This window comes from Corylus avellana, chromosome 10 (genome assembly GCF_965113065.1).
Source record: "Corylus avellana chromosome 10, dhCorAvel1.hap1.2, whole genome shotgun sequence".
Lineage (NCBI taxonomy): Eukaryota > Viridiplantae > Streptophyta > Magnoliopsida > Fagales > Betulaceae > Corylus > Corylus avellana.
Genome location: NC_142499.1, coordinates 22,595,060 through 22,612,361, shown reverse-complemented (window position 1 = coordinate 22,612,361; position 17,302 = coordinate 22,595,060). Strand labels below are relative to the sequence as shown.

The 17,302-nt window shown below is 34.4% G+C and overlaps 2 protein-coding genes and 1 non-coding gene across 5 annotated transcripts; all 3 read right to left on the bottom strand.

Moving 5' to 3' along the window:
- Nucleotides 1-1,998: 1,998 nt before the first annotated feature.
- TRNAY-GUA (transfer RNA tyrosine (anticodon GUA)) lies at nucleotides 1,999-2,086 on the bottom strand. The gene is given in 2 exon segments: nucleotides 1,999-2,034; nucleotides 2,050-2,086. It is a non-coding gene; the product is annotated as a tRNA-Tyr (tRNA).
- A 1,270-nt stretch (nucleotides 2,087-3,356) lies between these two features.
- LOC132191415 (CBL-interacting protein kinase 2) lies at nucleotides 3,357-6,159 on the bottom strand. Of its 3 annotated transcripts, XM_088511056.1 has the most exons (4): nucleotides 6,014-6,159; nucleotides 5,826-5,904; nucleotides 5,692-5,737; nucleotides 3,357-5,351 (listed from the first exon to the last, which is right to left on the bottom strand). In XM_088511056.1, exon 4 carries the CDS (start codon nucleotides 4,937-4,939, stop codon nucleotides 3,563-3,565), a length of 1,377 nt encoding a protein of 458 aa, XP_088367182.1. In that variant the 5' UTR covers nucleotides 4,940-5,351; nucleotides 5,692-5,737; nucleotides 5,826-5,904; nucleotides 6,014-6,159; the 3' UTR covers nucleotides 3,357-3,562. The 3 variants fall into 3 exon arrangements, with proteins under 3 accessions (XP_088367182.1, XP_059462397.1, XP_059462395.1); XM_059606414.2 differs by lacking the exon at nucleotides 5,826-5,904; XM_059606412.2 differs by lacking the exons at nucleotides 5,692-5,737; nucleotides 5,826-5,904.
- A 4,092-nt stretch (nucleotides 6,160-10,251) lies between these two features.
- LOC132191412 (uncharacterized) lies at nucleotides 10,252-15,827 on the bottom strand. Its single transcript, XM_059606408.2, has 6 exons — nucleotides 15,684-15,827; nucleotides 14,040-14,165; nucleotides 12,926-13,122; nucleotides 12,252-12,449; nucleotides 11,084-11,143; nucleotides 10,252-10,609 (listed from the first exon to the last, which is right to left on the bottom strand). Exons 2-6 carry the CDS (start codon nucleotides 14,158-14,160, stop codon nucleotides 10,445-10,447), a joined length of 741 nt encoding a protein of 246 aa, XP_059462391.2. The 5' UTR covers nucleotides 14,161-14,165; nucleotides 15,684-15,827; the 3' UTR covers nucleotides 10,252-10,444.
- Nucleotides 15,828-17,302: the final 1,475 nt, after the last annotated feature.

Below are 17,302 nucleotides of genomic sequence, written 5' to 3'. Positions count from 1 at the left end.
TTTGAGGAGTAGTTATTCCCATGAAGTAGCTATTGTAAGAATAATATGTTAACCAAACGCATGGAATAGTTAGTCCATTTCGGCCTCTAATCTGCATATCAAATGTATCCCTAGTATTTTGAAGGGTTGTGTTATTTTTGCTCATTGGCTCAAATACTAGGATGCGTGGTAAGATTTTATGCGTGTAATACATTGTTTAGTACAACTCCTAGCTCGTTTTTGTAATACTCAGAAATAAAACGTGCATTATTAAGTTAAAACTTTAAGAGAAAACTCATAAAAATATACACCGAAGCCTCGAAAGGATAAGAATAGAATGGACAAAAATTAGCTACAAAAAAGTAGCCATTACAAATCAGTCTAATAAAGTGACATGTGTTCCAAATGCATGTGATAATCATCACATGCTTTCTTACTAATGCTATTAAAAAAAATGAGAAAAACACATATTATTAAAAAAAATCTGTTTTTCACATGCTAAGAGACACTTGACGCTTTATTAGATTGGTTTGTATAAATTAACTACAAACTGATTTTAGCTAATTTCTACGTTCGGATTAGCAAATTTGTATTTGCATCTTAGAACATTCACATTCGGATTAGCAAATTTGTCTTTCCTTTTAACTAAAAAAAACTACTTTTTAAAAGCAAAATTTAATTTTAGCTACTAAGTTTTCCAAAGTACTTGGAGTATTCCCAATGGAGGAGCCAAATTTTTATGCAAAATGGCTTCTCAAAACGCACTTTATCTAGTTTAGCTAATGAATTTGTAAAGGTCTCTTAGAGCATTTCCAGCAATAAGTAGTATTCTACCTAGTCAAAAAACATAATTTTCTATTTTAGCTACTTATTTTTTAATACCAACTCCAACAAATTATTTATTTCATTCTTTATTTTATTAAATATTATTTTTTTAATCTTTTTTTTTTTATATGCGACCACTTTTGCATCATCTTGTAAATTGCAATAGAATTGATTCACGCAACATACCTGTGTGTTATTTTTATTTTTCCATTTTTAGTTTGTCAATTATATGCATACTATTCAATTTTTTTGGGGGAGTTTTTAGTGATTCTAAAGACTTGAATCAGTATCATAAATTCATGAACAGAGAAGAGAGAAGATAGAGAAACGTTGAGGGAGAGAGAGAAGAGAGAAGAGAGAGAAAATAATGTAGAAATAATATTATGTTCAACAATCTAGTGTGCTACAGTAAATAGCAATATGAAGCTATTCACTGTAGCAGTTAAGGTATAATAGCTAATATGAAGCTATTCTGCTGGAGCAAAAAAAGAACAAAAATAGCTAAATGTAGCTAATATCTCTTTTTTAGATATACTGTTGGAGATACTCTTACATCCCATTAGCTATATTTTTATCTATATCATTTAAATATTATTAAAAGTGTGAAAAGTTTTGGGGAAAATAAAACATGTGAGGAAAAATGGAAAAAGTTTTAGGAAAAAGAGAACATACGAGAGGAAAAGTAGGAAAAAATTTGGGAAAAAGAGAAAACAGGTGAGATAAACAATAAAAAATAAAATAACTCCATTGAAAAGTGTTACTACATTTAACTTTTTTTTTTTTTTTTTTTTTTTAGCTCTTCCAATCAAATATCTATTTTACATATTTTTTTTTTCTAATCCAATGTAGGTGCTTTTTTTAAACATTTGAAAAACCATTTTATATAAGAGTAATATTTGTCTCTTCTATTGGAAATGCTCTTACATTCACTTAGCTATCTATTTTAGTTATTTACTTTTACAATTCTATTTAAATATTATTTCTCATTGATTTCTTTATTTTTTTTTATTAAAATAAGAGAGAATATTAGAAATTAAAAAGATAATTTGGCGAGTTCACAAAATATTTATCCAAATTGAGCCTTTTTGCTCTCATCTTAATATTTATCCAAAATGCTCCCTCCCACGGTCCCACTAATTTAATTTTTTCCCAATTTATAAAATGAATAATTAATTCTCGCAAAAAAAATAAAAATCCGACCTGCCGGATTCGAACCAGCGACCTAAGGATGTCTATTAATCTCAACTACAGTCCTCCGCTCTACCAACTGAGCTAAGGTCGGACTTGCAAGAAGTAGCAAATATTATTATAAAAATATGTATCTTTCAGGCGCCTTTTCTGACTTTAATAAATTTATAGTTAATTTATACCAACCACAGGTCCACAACCACTAAGGGCGTCGGCTCATTCTGGCTGTTCCGTCTCGTGAGAGTGGGTACACGCGGAAATACTCCAGTCAATTAAAATACCCCAAAAGGTACCTTCCTTCAACAGTTGCACCAAAACAATTTTTATTAACAACCCCAGGACTGGTGGCTGTAGAGGAATAATGGTTGGTAATTTTTTTCCAAGGCATGATAATATCTCATTTTCTAGATAGAAAGATAAGGTTCTAAGACTTTACCACCAAAGTTAAAAGTACTTGAAGTACAAAAGGGACCTTCTGCATACAGTCGAACGACTCGAACCAAACCAGAACAAAAGCTAAAGAAACAAATAAAAAATAAAAATCTGGAAAATGGGCCAAAGCTCCATAGAATTTATAATAATTTGGACAACAATTATAAGATAGTTTATATAGAATTCACTTACCCAAATAGTTCATACTTACTAATTTTCTATGGTTTTTCAATTGCAACCGGCAAATGGAGACATCCGTGAGGTCGTAAGAGATGGGCATGCAACGATTATCCAAGAAAATTTTGGATTAACACAAACTGAATGCAAGGAGTTTCGCATTTTTCAGCTTCCAAAAGCAAAACAAGAAAATCGATTGGTTCTTTCAACTCGAATTTGGTCACCGTGAGGTCGTAAGAGATGGGCATGCAACGATTATCCAAAAAAGTTTTGGATCAATACAAACTGAATGCAAGGGGTTTCGGATTTTCTAGCTTTCAAAAGCAAAACAAGGAAATCGATTGGCCATTTCAACTCGAATTTGGTCCGATGGTAAAGGAGAATAGGATCCTTTCCATTTTATAGTCATAATTTAATATTATTATATCTAATGGTGTAAATGATGTCACGTGATAAATACGTTGACATGCTATTCAAAAAATTTAAATTCTATGATATCATTTGCATCGTTAGATGAAATAATATTAAATTTTAATTATGTAATAAGTTGATGTTTGAGGATACTTTAGAATCATTGAATTATAATTTATACATAATTAATTTCGATTTCTCCATGTTGAACCAAAAATTTATCAAAAAAGGTGAATAATCATACTTCCTGCAAGTTGCTTCCACATACAGTCTGCTTGTGCTGCTAATGTTCCTTCTGCTACAATAGCAGTAGGCAACATATCTATATGGACTAAGCTGCTATATGAAATTAAGTAAACGATATACATAGGGAGGGGTGCATCAAGTTGCAAGCGGCCATACATTTACAGATAATTTGATGCCTTGTTCTAGAAGTACTTTCTTTTCGTTTGCTGTAATTGTTTTCTTTAGTCAGAATCACAAACTTTTTTTAAAAAAAGATTAAGAACATGACTAGTACAGACACAAATTACATGCAATCCATGAACTTCTATGGATCTGAAGGTGATGCAACCTGTTGCTCTTCTTGCCCTACTTCTTGCTGCTGCTCCCCTTGCCATGTCCAAACAATGTCCTTGAGAGCTGGTCGAATGTCCTGTTTCAACAGCTTTTGATACTCCAGTGTGTCTCCGCTTGTCTTTTTCATCTCCACCAAATGGAAAAGTGGGGTGATCTCAAAGATCTCGGTGTCGATGCCCAAGAGCCCTTTCCTGCCTACCTTGGACCCCTCCATTTTCAACAAACCCCCATCTTTCTTTTTCACTTTCAGTCTCAGTCGCTTGGCAATGTCTTCCAGCTTAGAGATTATGGTTGAGGCAGGTTTATTGGCCGTAAATCGCACCTCTTTCTTCTGGTCAGTCTCCTCAAACAGACCAGACAAATCAAAACCTGCAGAAAAGGATATGATATCAAATGCATTCAAGTTACAAGGCTTTGCCAACTCCTCCCGCTTTGATTCTGTGATGGAACTGTTATTCTCATTAGGTCCAAAAACTGCATCGACATCCAGAGGGGCAGGTTCTTTCTCTTCTGATCGAGTCATTCGGGGTTTGGGATCTAAACCCTTCCGGAACCAAGAATTATCCATTATCTTGGCCATGGATATCCTGGAACTTGGGTTTGAATCCAAGATCTTCGACAACAACCTTCGAACTTCCGGGCCAAACCAGTTAGGGAATTTAAATTCACCCTTACCAATCTTCCTATACATCTCCATCAGATTTGAATCATGAAATGGGAGATAACCAGCCATCAGAACATATAAAACCACTCCACATGACCAAATATCAGCTTTGCATCCGTCATAGCCTTTTCTATTAATCACTTCTGGGGCAACATATGCAGGGGTTCCACAGGTTGTATGGAGCAACCCATCTTGACGCTTACAATCAGCAAGGGCACTCAATCCAAAATCTGAAACTTTCAGATTCCCATTCTCATCCAACAGTAGGTTTTCTGGCTTCAAATCCCGGTGATACACGCCTCGACTGTGGCAGTAATCAACAGCACTGATCAACTGTTGGAAATATCTTCTAGCAACGTCCTCCTTGAGCTTTCCTTTGGCCACCTTGGCGAAGAGCTCACCACCTTTAGCATATTCCATAACAAAGTAAATCTTGGTTTTGCTGGCCATTACCTCATAAAGCTCCACCACATTGGGATGTCTAACCAATCTCATGACAGAAATTTCCCGCTTAATCTGTTCAATCATCCCAACCTTCAAGATTTTCTCTTTATCGATTACCTTAATGGCCACACTCATACCAGTTTTAAGGTTCCTTGCATAGTAAACCTTGGCAAAGGTACCTTGGCCCAGTTGTCTCCCTAATTCATACCGTTGCATCAATATAATCTCTTTGTTTTCCATGTCAAGCGCTGATTATTGTCTGCAACAAAACTTTCTTTTACCTGCTAGTGCAATATCTTAGATATAGTTATTTATGAGACAAGAACAGAATAACTGATTTTAACAACACAAAAGCTCAACCATCTTCACAGACATCGTGTTTTAAAATGGCGTGTTCTCTTAAATTTATAACTGCATAGGGAATTTGAGAACGGATCCGTGATGGGATGTAAGTTAAACAACCGACGCCATCAAAGATAAACAAGGGCAGCCCAAAAGGAGCAACTTCATCGTCCTTAGAGAGGGAATTCTCAACTTTCAAGCACATCTTTCAGCATTCCCTGGTCTTTTTGATAACTTAAAGAACGCCAAGGATATGGAGAAAATTATGTGTTGAACCTCTGGCAGAAAAGTCGAGAAGTAGAGCAGAAATCTGAAAGGGAAAAAAAAAAAGTGGTTATAATCAGCAAGAATGAATGATATGGGTTATTTAAAACCCAATACAGTAGCAATATAATTTATTAGCAAGATAAAAGAAACAATGAATGAATGAGCAAATAAGCATCTTGTAATCAGAGAAATCTCATACTCAGTAGATTAAACCGGACAATAGTTATTATAACGAAAACAGAGACACAACAAAAATTGTACATGTAATACAAACCTCTTCCTCCTACTTATAAAAGAGTCAAACAATTTCATTATAAGCAAAAAATTCAAAAACTTGAAGAACTAACCAGTATGATAGATACCCAGAAACAGAGAAATCTTACATAGTGCTTTGAATTAGTAAAATTGCCTTATGAGCTTCCTTGGAACCTAAGCAACAAAGAACTACAGCTTCAATTTTCTTATCCACAGATTATCTCAGGAACCAAACAGAAAACTGACGGTTTCAGATAAGCACCTTTTTCCATATTGAAACAAACAGAGCTTGACAAACATGTTTTGCCCAAATCTTTTTTTTCTTTATCGCTTCTCAACTCCTAAACACATATATATTCTATCATTTAGCTCAGGGAAATCAAACTCCACCACCAATAACTACATTAACGTAAACCCAATTTCCCATAAAACTCAAATTTGAGATCTTACCTGAGAAAAGGATGACCTTCGAAATGGAACGCCGCCGTATACTTGTGTGTTAGGGTAAAGAGTGCACAGAGAGAGAGAACGGTGGGCTGTTTTCGGTCACGATTTCGAATTACAGAGCAACAATAACATGACGCGGGGCTTCTTATACACCGCCGAGCCTCGCAATAATGATTATTATTATTATTTTTTATTAGTCGCAATAATGATTCTTGAATATTTGAATTTATGCAAAGCGTATCCCCGAATATTCCAATTTTGCCATTTTGGTATTCCTTGTAATCATTATTAATTAGTTATCTAGTTTATTCATTAATCTTCTATTTTCAGAACAATTTAGAATGTATTTTTAACTTTTACATGCTAACCTCAAATGTCAGTTTAATTTCTTTAACTCAATTGAAAATTACATTTTTATTTTACGTTGTTAATGTAGCACTATCAATCGGTCTCAGATCAAACCTTATTATTATTGTTTTTTTTTTAAAAAAAGCAGTAATATTATTATTATATATCACACCACTATCGTAACATTATATCACTATGCTTACGTGACATTGCCAATTCACTACTGTTAAAAGCAAATAATAATAATAATGATAATGGTAGATTAACAATATTACGACTCATGTCAGTATAATGAGACTATGATATCAATCGGTTTTCGGCTCAAACCTTTTTTTTTTTTTTAAAAAGTAGTAATATTATATACCACACCACTATCGTAACATTATATCACTATGCTTACGTGACATTGTCAATTCACTATTGTTAAAAGAAAGAAAAAAAAAAAAATTAATGGTGGATTGATAATGTCACGACTCATGTCAGTATAATGAAACTATAATGTCGTCGATTAAATCACATTGTTAACGTAAAATAAAAGTGTAGTGCATAACATTATTCTAATTAAAATATAACAAAATTCAAAGAATCCTAATTATTGAAATCAATTATCTCTTAAAACTCTATCACTTGATACGTGGAATTGTTGGTGTTTTATACAACTAACCAATAATTAGTCATATGTCGGTTAAATTTGTCACAAAAAAGAAAAAAAAGAAAAAAAAAAAAAAGGAACTTTATGGGTGTCTTTTTAGGTACCTCAAAGTATTAAAATCAATAAACATATCCCTTAAAATAAACATTCCAATGCTTCAAATATGTTGTTGAATGGGAATGTGACCTACCTAACGGCTAACAATCACACAATTTGCTCACCTAAAGGTCCTACGGCTACAATAGTACGACCAATTTATTTGTCGTTTTGATATGAAAAGATATTTCTCCTTTCGTTTGGGTTTTTTGTTTTTTTCATGTTAATAAAACATATATTATCCTTCTCCTTCAGAACTTCCAAATTTGGTTTCATGTGTTGGATTGAATACGAGAAAGGGGCAATGAAGCTTCCTCTTTCAACAGCCATTCATACCCACAACCAATAGGGAAATGACACATACTAGAACGCCAAGTATCATGTGTGTACAGCGTACAGGTGTAACCTTCCTTGGGTTTCCCGCTTCCTGCGAGCAATGACAGGTACCAACTAGTGTTCTAACCATACACGTGTACTTTTCGTTTTGGGATGACGCCACGTAAGCCAACATTTACAAAGTTTGGATTCCCCTTCAGTTTCTGGGGAGACAAAGTACGTACAAACATTATTCCTTCCAGAGCGTTCCGCGTTCCACGTACGTATTCACCCCTTTGAACAATACAAAACAATTGAGATCCTCAGATTCCCCCTACAAACAGGGGCGCACGGTTCATCTAATAAATCATTATCTTTTGTACAAGAGTAACGTAATTCTTATAATACTTTTTGTACATTCCATATAAATTTAACAAAAAATTTGAAAGTTAGAGTTGATGAGTTTGATCTGTTTAATTAAATATGCCGAATTAGAGTTAATGTACATAGTCTTACTCTTATAACTATGCATCGACACAACCCGAACCAAATACGCAACATTTAAAACTGACAATTTTTTATACAATCAACTAACTCAACACAAAAGTGGGTCAAGGTTGAGGGTATATATGCATATTTTAATTAAATAGGTGAGTTATGGTTGACCTATATAATCTTATACTCATGCTTCAATATGACTTGAACCAACACACAAATACGAATTGTCATCCCTAATTTGTATTACTTCTTTTATACTGACAGGCTTCCATTACAGCCAAAAAAAAAAAAAAAAAAAAAACTCTTTATAATGTCTAATAATATAATTAAGTTTACATTTATAAATTAGTTAAAGTTAAGTCTTGGATTAATTAAGGTGATGTCTTAAGTTGGTAAATCAATATTTCATTTGAAGATTACCCAATTATTTGTTAAATTACCAGTTATCTCAAAAGCTTAAGCTGATCTATGAAGAGGTAAATTTAATCACTTAACCATTACTTTTAACATTCTCCCTCACGTGTGGGCTCAAACTCCCTTTTAATAGGTGAGGCCCAACACGTAGAATATTTAATTAAATGAAGGGTGAATTGACGAAGTCAAGGTTTGATCCCAAGACCTTTGGCTCTGATACCATGATAGAATTCACAATGAAATAGAAATAGAAATAAATTGAGGAAATAAAATAAATGAGAGACAGATTTTAACGTGGTTCGGTGTTGAGGAAGGTGCGACGGTTGGGTGGCAACGGGCTGGTCTTCGACTGGCTTGGCGGCGACGAGCTAGATGGAGCCGTGGAAGGCCAGACATAGCGTGGGAACCGTTGGGCTATGAGCGGGAATGGAAGACGGTGGTTGGCGGCGTTCACCCGGTGTTGGCGAAGGGGCAGCGGCGGAGTGGGAAGCAGTCGTGCAAAATTTTTTTTTTTTTTTTTTAATTTTTTTTTTCAAGAAACAAAAATAAATTGAAGGAAAAAGAAATTCACAGGACCATTAGATCGTACAATGGCGTTAGCCTATTGCTCTGATACCATGCTAAGTTATCAGTTATCCTAAAAACTTAAGTTAATAAGAAGAAATAAATTTAATCATTTAACCACTACTTTTAACATTATTTATTTTTCTAATACCGTGTATAAGTTATTTTTGTGGTTTTCAATTCGAACATTACAATTTATTTTTCTTGATTGAATTGGTAGCCTTAATAATACATTTAAATCACGTGCCGCTTAAAGGAATAAGTAGTACAACGGTCAAAGGACTTTTGTGGTGTTTACGATGCCGTTGGTGCAAATTTGCCAAAGTAATCAAAGCCACTTTCATTCAAAAATTCAAAATAATGGAAGTCGGCTTCCAGTCTCAAGTTAAAGCAATTGGAAAGGTTGCTGCCTGCTGGGGTCGGGTTGGAAAGGTTGCTGGGATCGGATAGCTTTGACAAAAAAATAATAATATTAGAAATTACGTTTGAGAAAATTAAAAATAATAATAATATCAGGAATATCCTCAGGAAAATTGTGTGTATAATATTAAAAGAAACAAAAGTTTTATCCGGCAAGCGATGGAGTTGAAAAAAATTATTAAATTAATCCACGCGGTGCAATCGTTTCCACACCTTCTTGTATGAGCAGTCCATGTACGGGGAAATGTTGGTTTGCGAAGAAGACGATTCTGAAAGCAATTCTTCCTTTGGATAATACTGCAAAAAGATAGAGTCGGTCACGTTTGTATTTTGCTCGTTTATTAATTGCATGTTCCACTCCAACAAAAAGACACGTATACGCATATATATTCTTCAAGCTAACTTTCATGTCGGCATATTGAATATGATTTTTACCTTTCTTTTCTCATTGCCAATTTTACCACCAACACTACCAAACACATCAACCTACGAGAACCACGACCTAAATGTTTTTTTACCACCAAAGACATCAAGCTCTAGTTGTTAATGTTTTTTTTTTTTAAAAAAAAAAGAAGAATTCTAACCTAACATTAGGGTGAAAGCAATACCTTGGCTTTTTTTTTTGGGACCATTAGGGTGAAAGCATTACTTTTTTTTTTTGGACCATTCCACCTTTATAGAAAGGAAGACCGGATTCTCTCCATTTCCTTTGAAATGAAGAGAATCCAAGGTTTGCATCATGTGTCCTTTGCGTGCATATGACGCATGATGACAAAATATCATATGAATAATTAGAGATGTACGACACCTGTAGTTTGTGTTTGTGTGGCACATGACACAAATCAAAGCCTTTGACAGTTGCATGTGGTTTACTTTTCTTTTTAACTAAGCTAGCAAGATTGCACGCTATTATGAAACATATTTCAGCAGCAAGGAAGTCTTAGAAGAAACTGTGGTATAGACATTTTTAGACCAAATAATTTGCATACAAGCATTTGAATTTTGAGCATATATTGTACATCAAAAGCACCATGATGTCATAGTATTATTATACACACATTGGAATGAAAGTATGTATATCAAGTCTGCATCTGCATTTTCATTCCAACAGATTTTTGCTGCCATAATTAAGAATCAGACAGCGCGGGTACTTCTTCCATCGGCGATGCTTCTGTGCTGCTATCTATAGATGAATTGCAGGCATGAAGCGTGGTGCATATGTCTGTTGTTTCCAGAAATTTCGCTGCATTGGCAAGGACTAGAGGTCCATACTCGAAAACCATCCTCTTGCACTGACAAATAATCAAGATGTTACAACATTAATTTTTTAATTTTTAATTTTTTATAAGTAAATAAATAGATTAAGTAGAGGATTAAATATAGTTAATAAAACGCTAATAAACATTTGTCTAATCATGAATATCATATTCCAACTTGTTGCAATTAAATACTAAAAACCAGGCAGAAGGCCTGGTTATCTCTACTGTTATTGCTCTTTTCCCACTGTCTCACCTAAGTGTCTATTTAGCTCTCAAGCATGTCGAAAGAATTAAGAATCCGAGTGTTAATAATACCCTTCACATGGATCAAGGGCCATGACAAATCAAAATAATCATACCTTGACTTAGTTATTGGTCAAGTGAGGGCATATGCCATTAGTGGAAAACCCCTCTTCCGATTCAAAATAATGAGGCAGGTATACAATGATTAGACAAACCCCACTCCGAAAAACAAAAAGAAAGTAAACGTCCTAAAATTGTTCTCACCTTTTTCACATAGTTCTCCATGGAATTACATGCCTTCAAAAGCAACTCAATGATCTCTAGCTGACATAAAAGCAAGACAAGATGTTAGCTATTTAGACGGGGAGTAAGCATCGTGGTATATCAAAGCCGGCAAATTCATGTTTTGGGTTGGAGATACTCCTTGTATATTGTGAGATATATCCCTCTACTGATCCACACTACAGAATAGCAGTGAAAATTACACAGATGATACAACGGAGATCTTGGATCTTCTTTTGACAATAAAATTATGATTTAACATAAGTTGGTATCAACATTACAACCATGTAACAAATTCAAATCTCTATTATCAACTTTAAGCTCCATATGTATATATTCAGCTGCCTGAAGTTTCCTGTATTTGTTATTTACGTTATTATTCCCAAATGCATTTTTTCATTGATAATTCAACCTTTCAGTAGCCAGCAAGCTTTCCAGAACATACATACGTAACCTCAAAAACTGGATTTGGTGATTTTTGAATAGCGTGTGTAGCTACTCAATAATACAAAAAGACCTATCTAATTGAAGTAATGACCACTGATCTAAAACTTCATCAATTTGGTTTTATTCATATGCTCCATTTTCTTCCTCTACTCTTGGGAAAGGGGTTATGGTGGTGAAGTTTGCTTACGATTCAAAGAGCGCATGGGGTTGATTAGTAAAACGCTATGAATATGCAGTGACAATTGTCAGTTTGGTGTTGTTTCTCATTTGGCTGTGCCTTTGCCCATATAACAGCGCAATCTAACACGGGTGGTAGACTGACCAACTAATCTCACATTTGCAGTAGTTTTAAATAACCTTTCACAGAAAATTGGACAGAAGAGGAGATAATGTCCAGAAGAAGCATGCATTTCATGTAACAATCCAAGAAAAAGTGCAAGCAACATCAGCACTATCATTCCAAATTGACTAACCCTTTTGAAATGTGACCAGCGCTTTTCTCTGGATCATTACATTTCAGCTAGAGGTAGGAAGGGCTTTGATTTTCCTTCTCCCTTTTTGATTGAAAATGTGAGAATACAAAAAATATGTCCCTAAGTTGAAAATTTTGGCAACATATATTGTTCTGTGGTACTTTAACTAACAGAAAAACCCTGTGCATATCTTGGTCATATTATATTTAGCAAATGATGCAAGTACATACCTGAGTGTCAGGATCCTTCAACTTAACTAGTAATTCTGCAACAGTGCGGTGGCAAAGTCCACAGCTGTCTTCGTGAAGTTGAGATGAAATCATTGCAATTTGTTGACAGAGATTGACTTTTCGGCAGAAAGTTTCAGGTTGTACAGAAGAAACCTCTAAGAAGAACAGAGGGGCATAGTAGTCCACCAAAGTGATGCACTATGCAGTGCCAAAAAAAGAAAAAGAAGAATTAAATTTGAGCCCTCCAAATCATTCTAAATTAAACAAAGCTTTCAACACAGTGACTTATCCCACTACTATGTTCACCCTTTATATTATTCTTGTTTCCGCTAACAAGTAAATTATTATACGGGTACCAGTACTCATCTACACTTCATCGTACTTACAATACCTATAACCTATCAGCCATCCAAATGGTGCACGTGAAGGCAAATTGACCATTCAACGTAACAAAATTGATTTATTCAAGATAAATCACCAGCATGCCCACTCCATAGTTATGATGATTTGGCGATAATAAAAATGAAATCAATTTGTGATTGTCTGATGCCTGAGGTCAACAGAAGTACTCTTTTTTTTCTTTTCCCTCTTGTATCTCAGGGGCCAGGCCGAGGCTAACTGTTTTGAAGCAGGACTACGCAGTTTCATCTAATATATCCAAAAGAGGTAAGTACCTCGCCTCTGAGAGGGCCTACTTGAGAGCAGGCCAGATGGAGCAGTTCAATGATCTCTGTCTGGGTCTTGTTTTCAGCAATGTAATCAAGTGCCTGGTTAGCAAACTCCTCACACAATGTGCACAACTTGTCATTCCTTGGAACTTTCTTCATAGTTTGAACTTCGCTATCTTGATCCTGGTAGTTGATCTGCATAACTGAACCAAAACATATGCCGTAATCAGTTTTCTAACATTCTTATATGACAAGATAAACAGGATACTTCTCCGATAAAATAAGAGCATACATAGAACCTAAAAGTTCATGGCATCTTCAATGAGAAACTATTTGTTGATTTCATTATTATAGAAATATCTTTTTGGAAAGTATGCATTTGATGACACCTACACGAATTTATTGTAACATCTTAAAGAATCAAGTTTTGCAAAATGTCAAAGAACAAATCTGAGTTGAAGAGGATAGCCCAAGTATTTGAAAGTGACCAACTTCGTGAACTTTGGGAGACATTTTTTTACAAGGCATCACACTTCAGACAACCGATACATGTTTGAAGGAGATCAAAACCGAGTTCTAAATTTGGATGCAAACTGATGTAGCAACCCATTGAGTTTATTATTAATAGGCCTTAGCCAACACAATCTAGGTTTACTGGAGTATCATTTCCCAAGGATAAAGCCACTTGTAGGACTTAAACCTAGAAATCCCTAGAGGTTAAAGGTAAACGTGTGTGTGTGTTTGAGTGTAAGCAAGTGAGCGTGTGCTTTTGGCTAGGAGCTAAGTCTAAGTGTTAGCAAAGGTACTTAAGGTAACAATACCTATCCAATCAAATGACAGGGCCAAGCAGGACAACTTGAAGTATATATTGACTGGTAGAAAACTGAATCATGGCATGCTAAATTAGATGGGCTTAACCTATCCTTGTAGACTTCTAAATAAGGCCAACCTTAATTTCAAATCAGATGTTTCAAGCAAGCCAACAGGGCATAAAATCTGCAAATCAATTACTGTTAAATGAGATTACGAGGATAAATAGATATTAACAAGTGAACAAAATAGAAAGTTAGTAAATGCTCAAGAACAAGAGCAACATTAAGAAATCAGAAGAAAAATTTACCTGATATCTCAAAGATCCTTCCATTCCCACTATAGAACTCGGTGTTTACCAGTTGTCGAGCATCACAAGCCCAGCTAGCACCCAACACTAAAACAAATAGAAGCCCAACTGTCACCTCCATGGTGCCTGGAATCACAAGCATTCAACAAAAGTATTATAGCCTCAATATTGCAAATAATTCTTAGTGAAAATATTTCAAACCATAATTTATCATAATTGTCAAGAAGGATTTCAAAATTACAAGTAAAAATGAGAACCAGTGGTGAGATATTCCTTGATAGTCAATATATCCAAATGGTAAGGAGTAGGAGTAGGAGCTAAAAAGTGAGCTTAAGATTCATATCTACGGTATCTTTAACCTGTTAAGACTTGGCCAACTAGGGTCAGAGCTGAAACACTATACTCACTAGCATTATGTTACTTGTCAAATCTTCTTATCACTAGCCATGGTCTATAAGGCGTTATGCAATTCTGATGGCAAACACCTACCTCAAACTATGCTTGTTGAAGCTTGATATTGGCTATTTTTGGCTCTATTCATGATCCTGAATTACCAATCTAAGAAGTGGAACTCAATACTGTTCTTCAGCATCTTTTTGATTATCAGTGCCAATGCATAAATATGAACCTACTACCACAAGTCCATTTTACCCATGCTTGGGGTAAGTAACGCTTAACAAATTCTTAATACTGAACCTGACATAGGGGCTTTAGATAAGTATATTTGATTCATGAATAAGCCTGAACAGGCTTCTATTTGAAACATAACCAAGTTTCCTGCCCTGCCGGTAACCTACAATCACTATATAAAATGGACTACCCTGGGTTCCAATCCTGTTATTAGACCCCAACACACACACACACACGCCCACCAACTAATCAAGCTTGGATGTTTACAGATACAACATAGAGAATCAAACTTGGATGTTTAAGGATACAACATAGAGTGAAATAGAATAGCAACTCTAGGACGTACTCATCAAATTACCCAACACATGTTTACAAGTCCTTTCAATAGAAAAGATTATAACTTTTTTTTGAAAGGACTTCTTAACATGTGTTGGGTAATTTAATTTGATGAGTATGTTAACCAATACAATTTTAGAAGTCCTTTCATTTTTTTTTTTTTTTTTGATAAGCTTTTTCTATAAAATAAATAAATAAAGCACTAACAACAACGGCATCACAGCTTTCAGCAACATCAAAAACAGAATAAACATAGTAGTCTTATCATTTACACATTCAGATGGCACAGATCAGGGTGAAAATTTGTGTTAAAACTGTAAGTCTGTCAACATGAAACAGCGCATATCATATACCAAAAACCTTAATCAGTAATCCCAGAAACCAGATAAGTAAACCCTACAACCACAAATTTGAGGACAATATGGAACATCATAGCAAGAAACGTATGACACAAAAAGCAAAAGCAATAAAAAAACCAAGGTCAAGAAAAACAACCCAAGAGGCCCGTTTTGCAGCTAAGAAAAACTTGGGAGAGGAAATAAAATCTCGGAATCTCAGAACAAAGTTTGTGTGTGAAATTCGCTAGTTGTAAGATCAAAGTCTTCTGTTATTTGTGTTTTTCAGCAAACAAACGGAGCACAAATTGAAATTTGTAATAGCCGAGTGACAGATATTTACCTTTGTTTAACGATAAGCAAGATGCTTCGATCGGCAAGAACTAGTATAGAGAAAGAGATGCTCCTTCGAGTGCCGGGTTGGACAATGCGTTGGAATGTTAGCTGAGACTTTTAGAGGCTCTTCAAAAGTCGCACAGATGCGGTTTTTTTATTCTGTGGCAAGCAACGTATTAGAGAGGAAACCTTACCGAATAACTAAAATTTAAAAAACATCAAAATTAGGTTTTCATATAGTTTCGATTTAATTTTTAAGTTTTTAGGTCTTTTGATTTCAAATAAGTCTTTTGTTAATTTACTGTTCAATCAATTAACAATATATTACATCAAACCAATCGATTAATGTCGTGCTGTTTTCGTTTAACACATTATGTGTTAGTTATATGTGTCATATAATGAAATGAATCAAGTTGAAATTAACTTATTTAATTTTATACTCATATTTCAATATGATACAAACGTAACACTAATAACACAATGTTGGGAATAAAATTCACTATGAGTTCCACTATTTCTCAACAACCCTTAATTATCTCATAAGGTCTCACATTATCTCATAAGGTCCTACATTATCTCAACTACTTTACATTATCTCCCTACTATTTCAAATGATTCTTCAATCATCTGAAAAAGAAGATCAAGGAAGCATTTAAACAGATAAAACCCTATAAAAGAGAACTCAAGATATCGGTAGAGGGAATCGGTCATTATTTCTTAATATATTGTTAGCTCCGATTACATTTTGACCCATATACGACTACTAACTTAAGCATCGGAGGCCCTGTCTTATTATTTTGTAGGAGCCCAAAAGTCGCTGATTAAAGACGTCTCGAAAAACGTGAAAATCACACCAAACGGAGACTATTAGATCCAAAAAAAAAAAAAAAAAAAAAAAAATGCATCAACAACGAATTTCCGCTCCATAATGTATATTTAAAAAAATGCATGGAAAATTGTACTAAATAATTATCTCTTTGATGATTGATTAGAATCATTTTAATTAGGCTAATATGACAGGGTTCTGATCCATCTAGTGCTGATATGGCAGCATGTACGGGGGTATTATGTGACTTCAACGGTAATAGCTTAGAGTACAGGTGCTGAATCCAAAAACGACAATTGGAGAAGAAGGCAACAAAATTGATAAGGATGTTCCGAACCAAAGTAGCAATTTGGCACTGTGAAAATAAGATGAAAACAAAGTTTTAACCGTATTCTATTGAGATTGTTAAAGAGATTGACACATTGATACTACTTAACTTGAAAGCTTAAATCAAAAAATTTGGATTTATTTATATTATATTAACTATTTACATTTATTACATATTTTTAATGCGGTAATTATTTTTTATTTTTTTATTTTTAATTTTATTTTTTATAGGGTCACATTTAGATTACATTAAGGCCCATTTGTTTATGTGCAAAATATTTTGTAGAAAATTTTTTCTTATTTTCGAGTGTTTGGCACTATGAAAATGTTTTTAGTTGCTCAAGGAAAGTAAATGATTTATACTTTTTATTTGTATAAACTATTTTCTACCGCTTTTCCACACCCCTGAATAAGTAACTGTGAGAGGTCCCTTATGGGGCCTAGCTGCTCAGGCAGGTGAGCCCTACAAGAGC

Coding starts and splice junctions, on each gene's coding strand:
- LOC132191412 (XM_059606408.2), bottom strand. CDS start 14,160: ATGGAGGTGACAGTTGGGCTTCTATTTGTTTTAGTGTTGGGTGCTAGC. Junction 11,144..12,251: donor TGAAGGATCCTGACACTCAG/GTATGTACTTGC, acceptor CTTTTATGTCAG/CTAGAGATCATTGAGTTGCT. Junction 10,610..11,083: donor TGGAGAACTATGTGAAAAAG/GTGAGAACAATT, acceptor ATTATTTGTCAG/TGCAAGAGGATGGTTTTCGA.
- LOC132191415 (XM_088511056.1), bottom strand. CDS start 4,939: ATGGAAAACAAAGAGATTATATTGATGCAACGGTATGAATTAGGGAGA.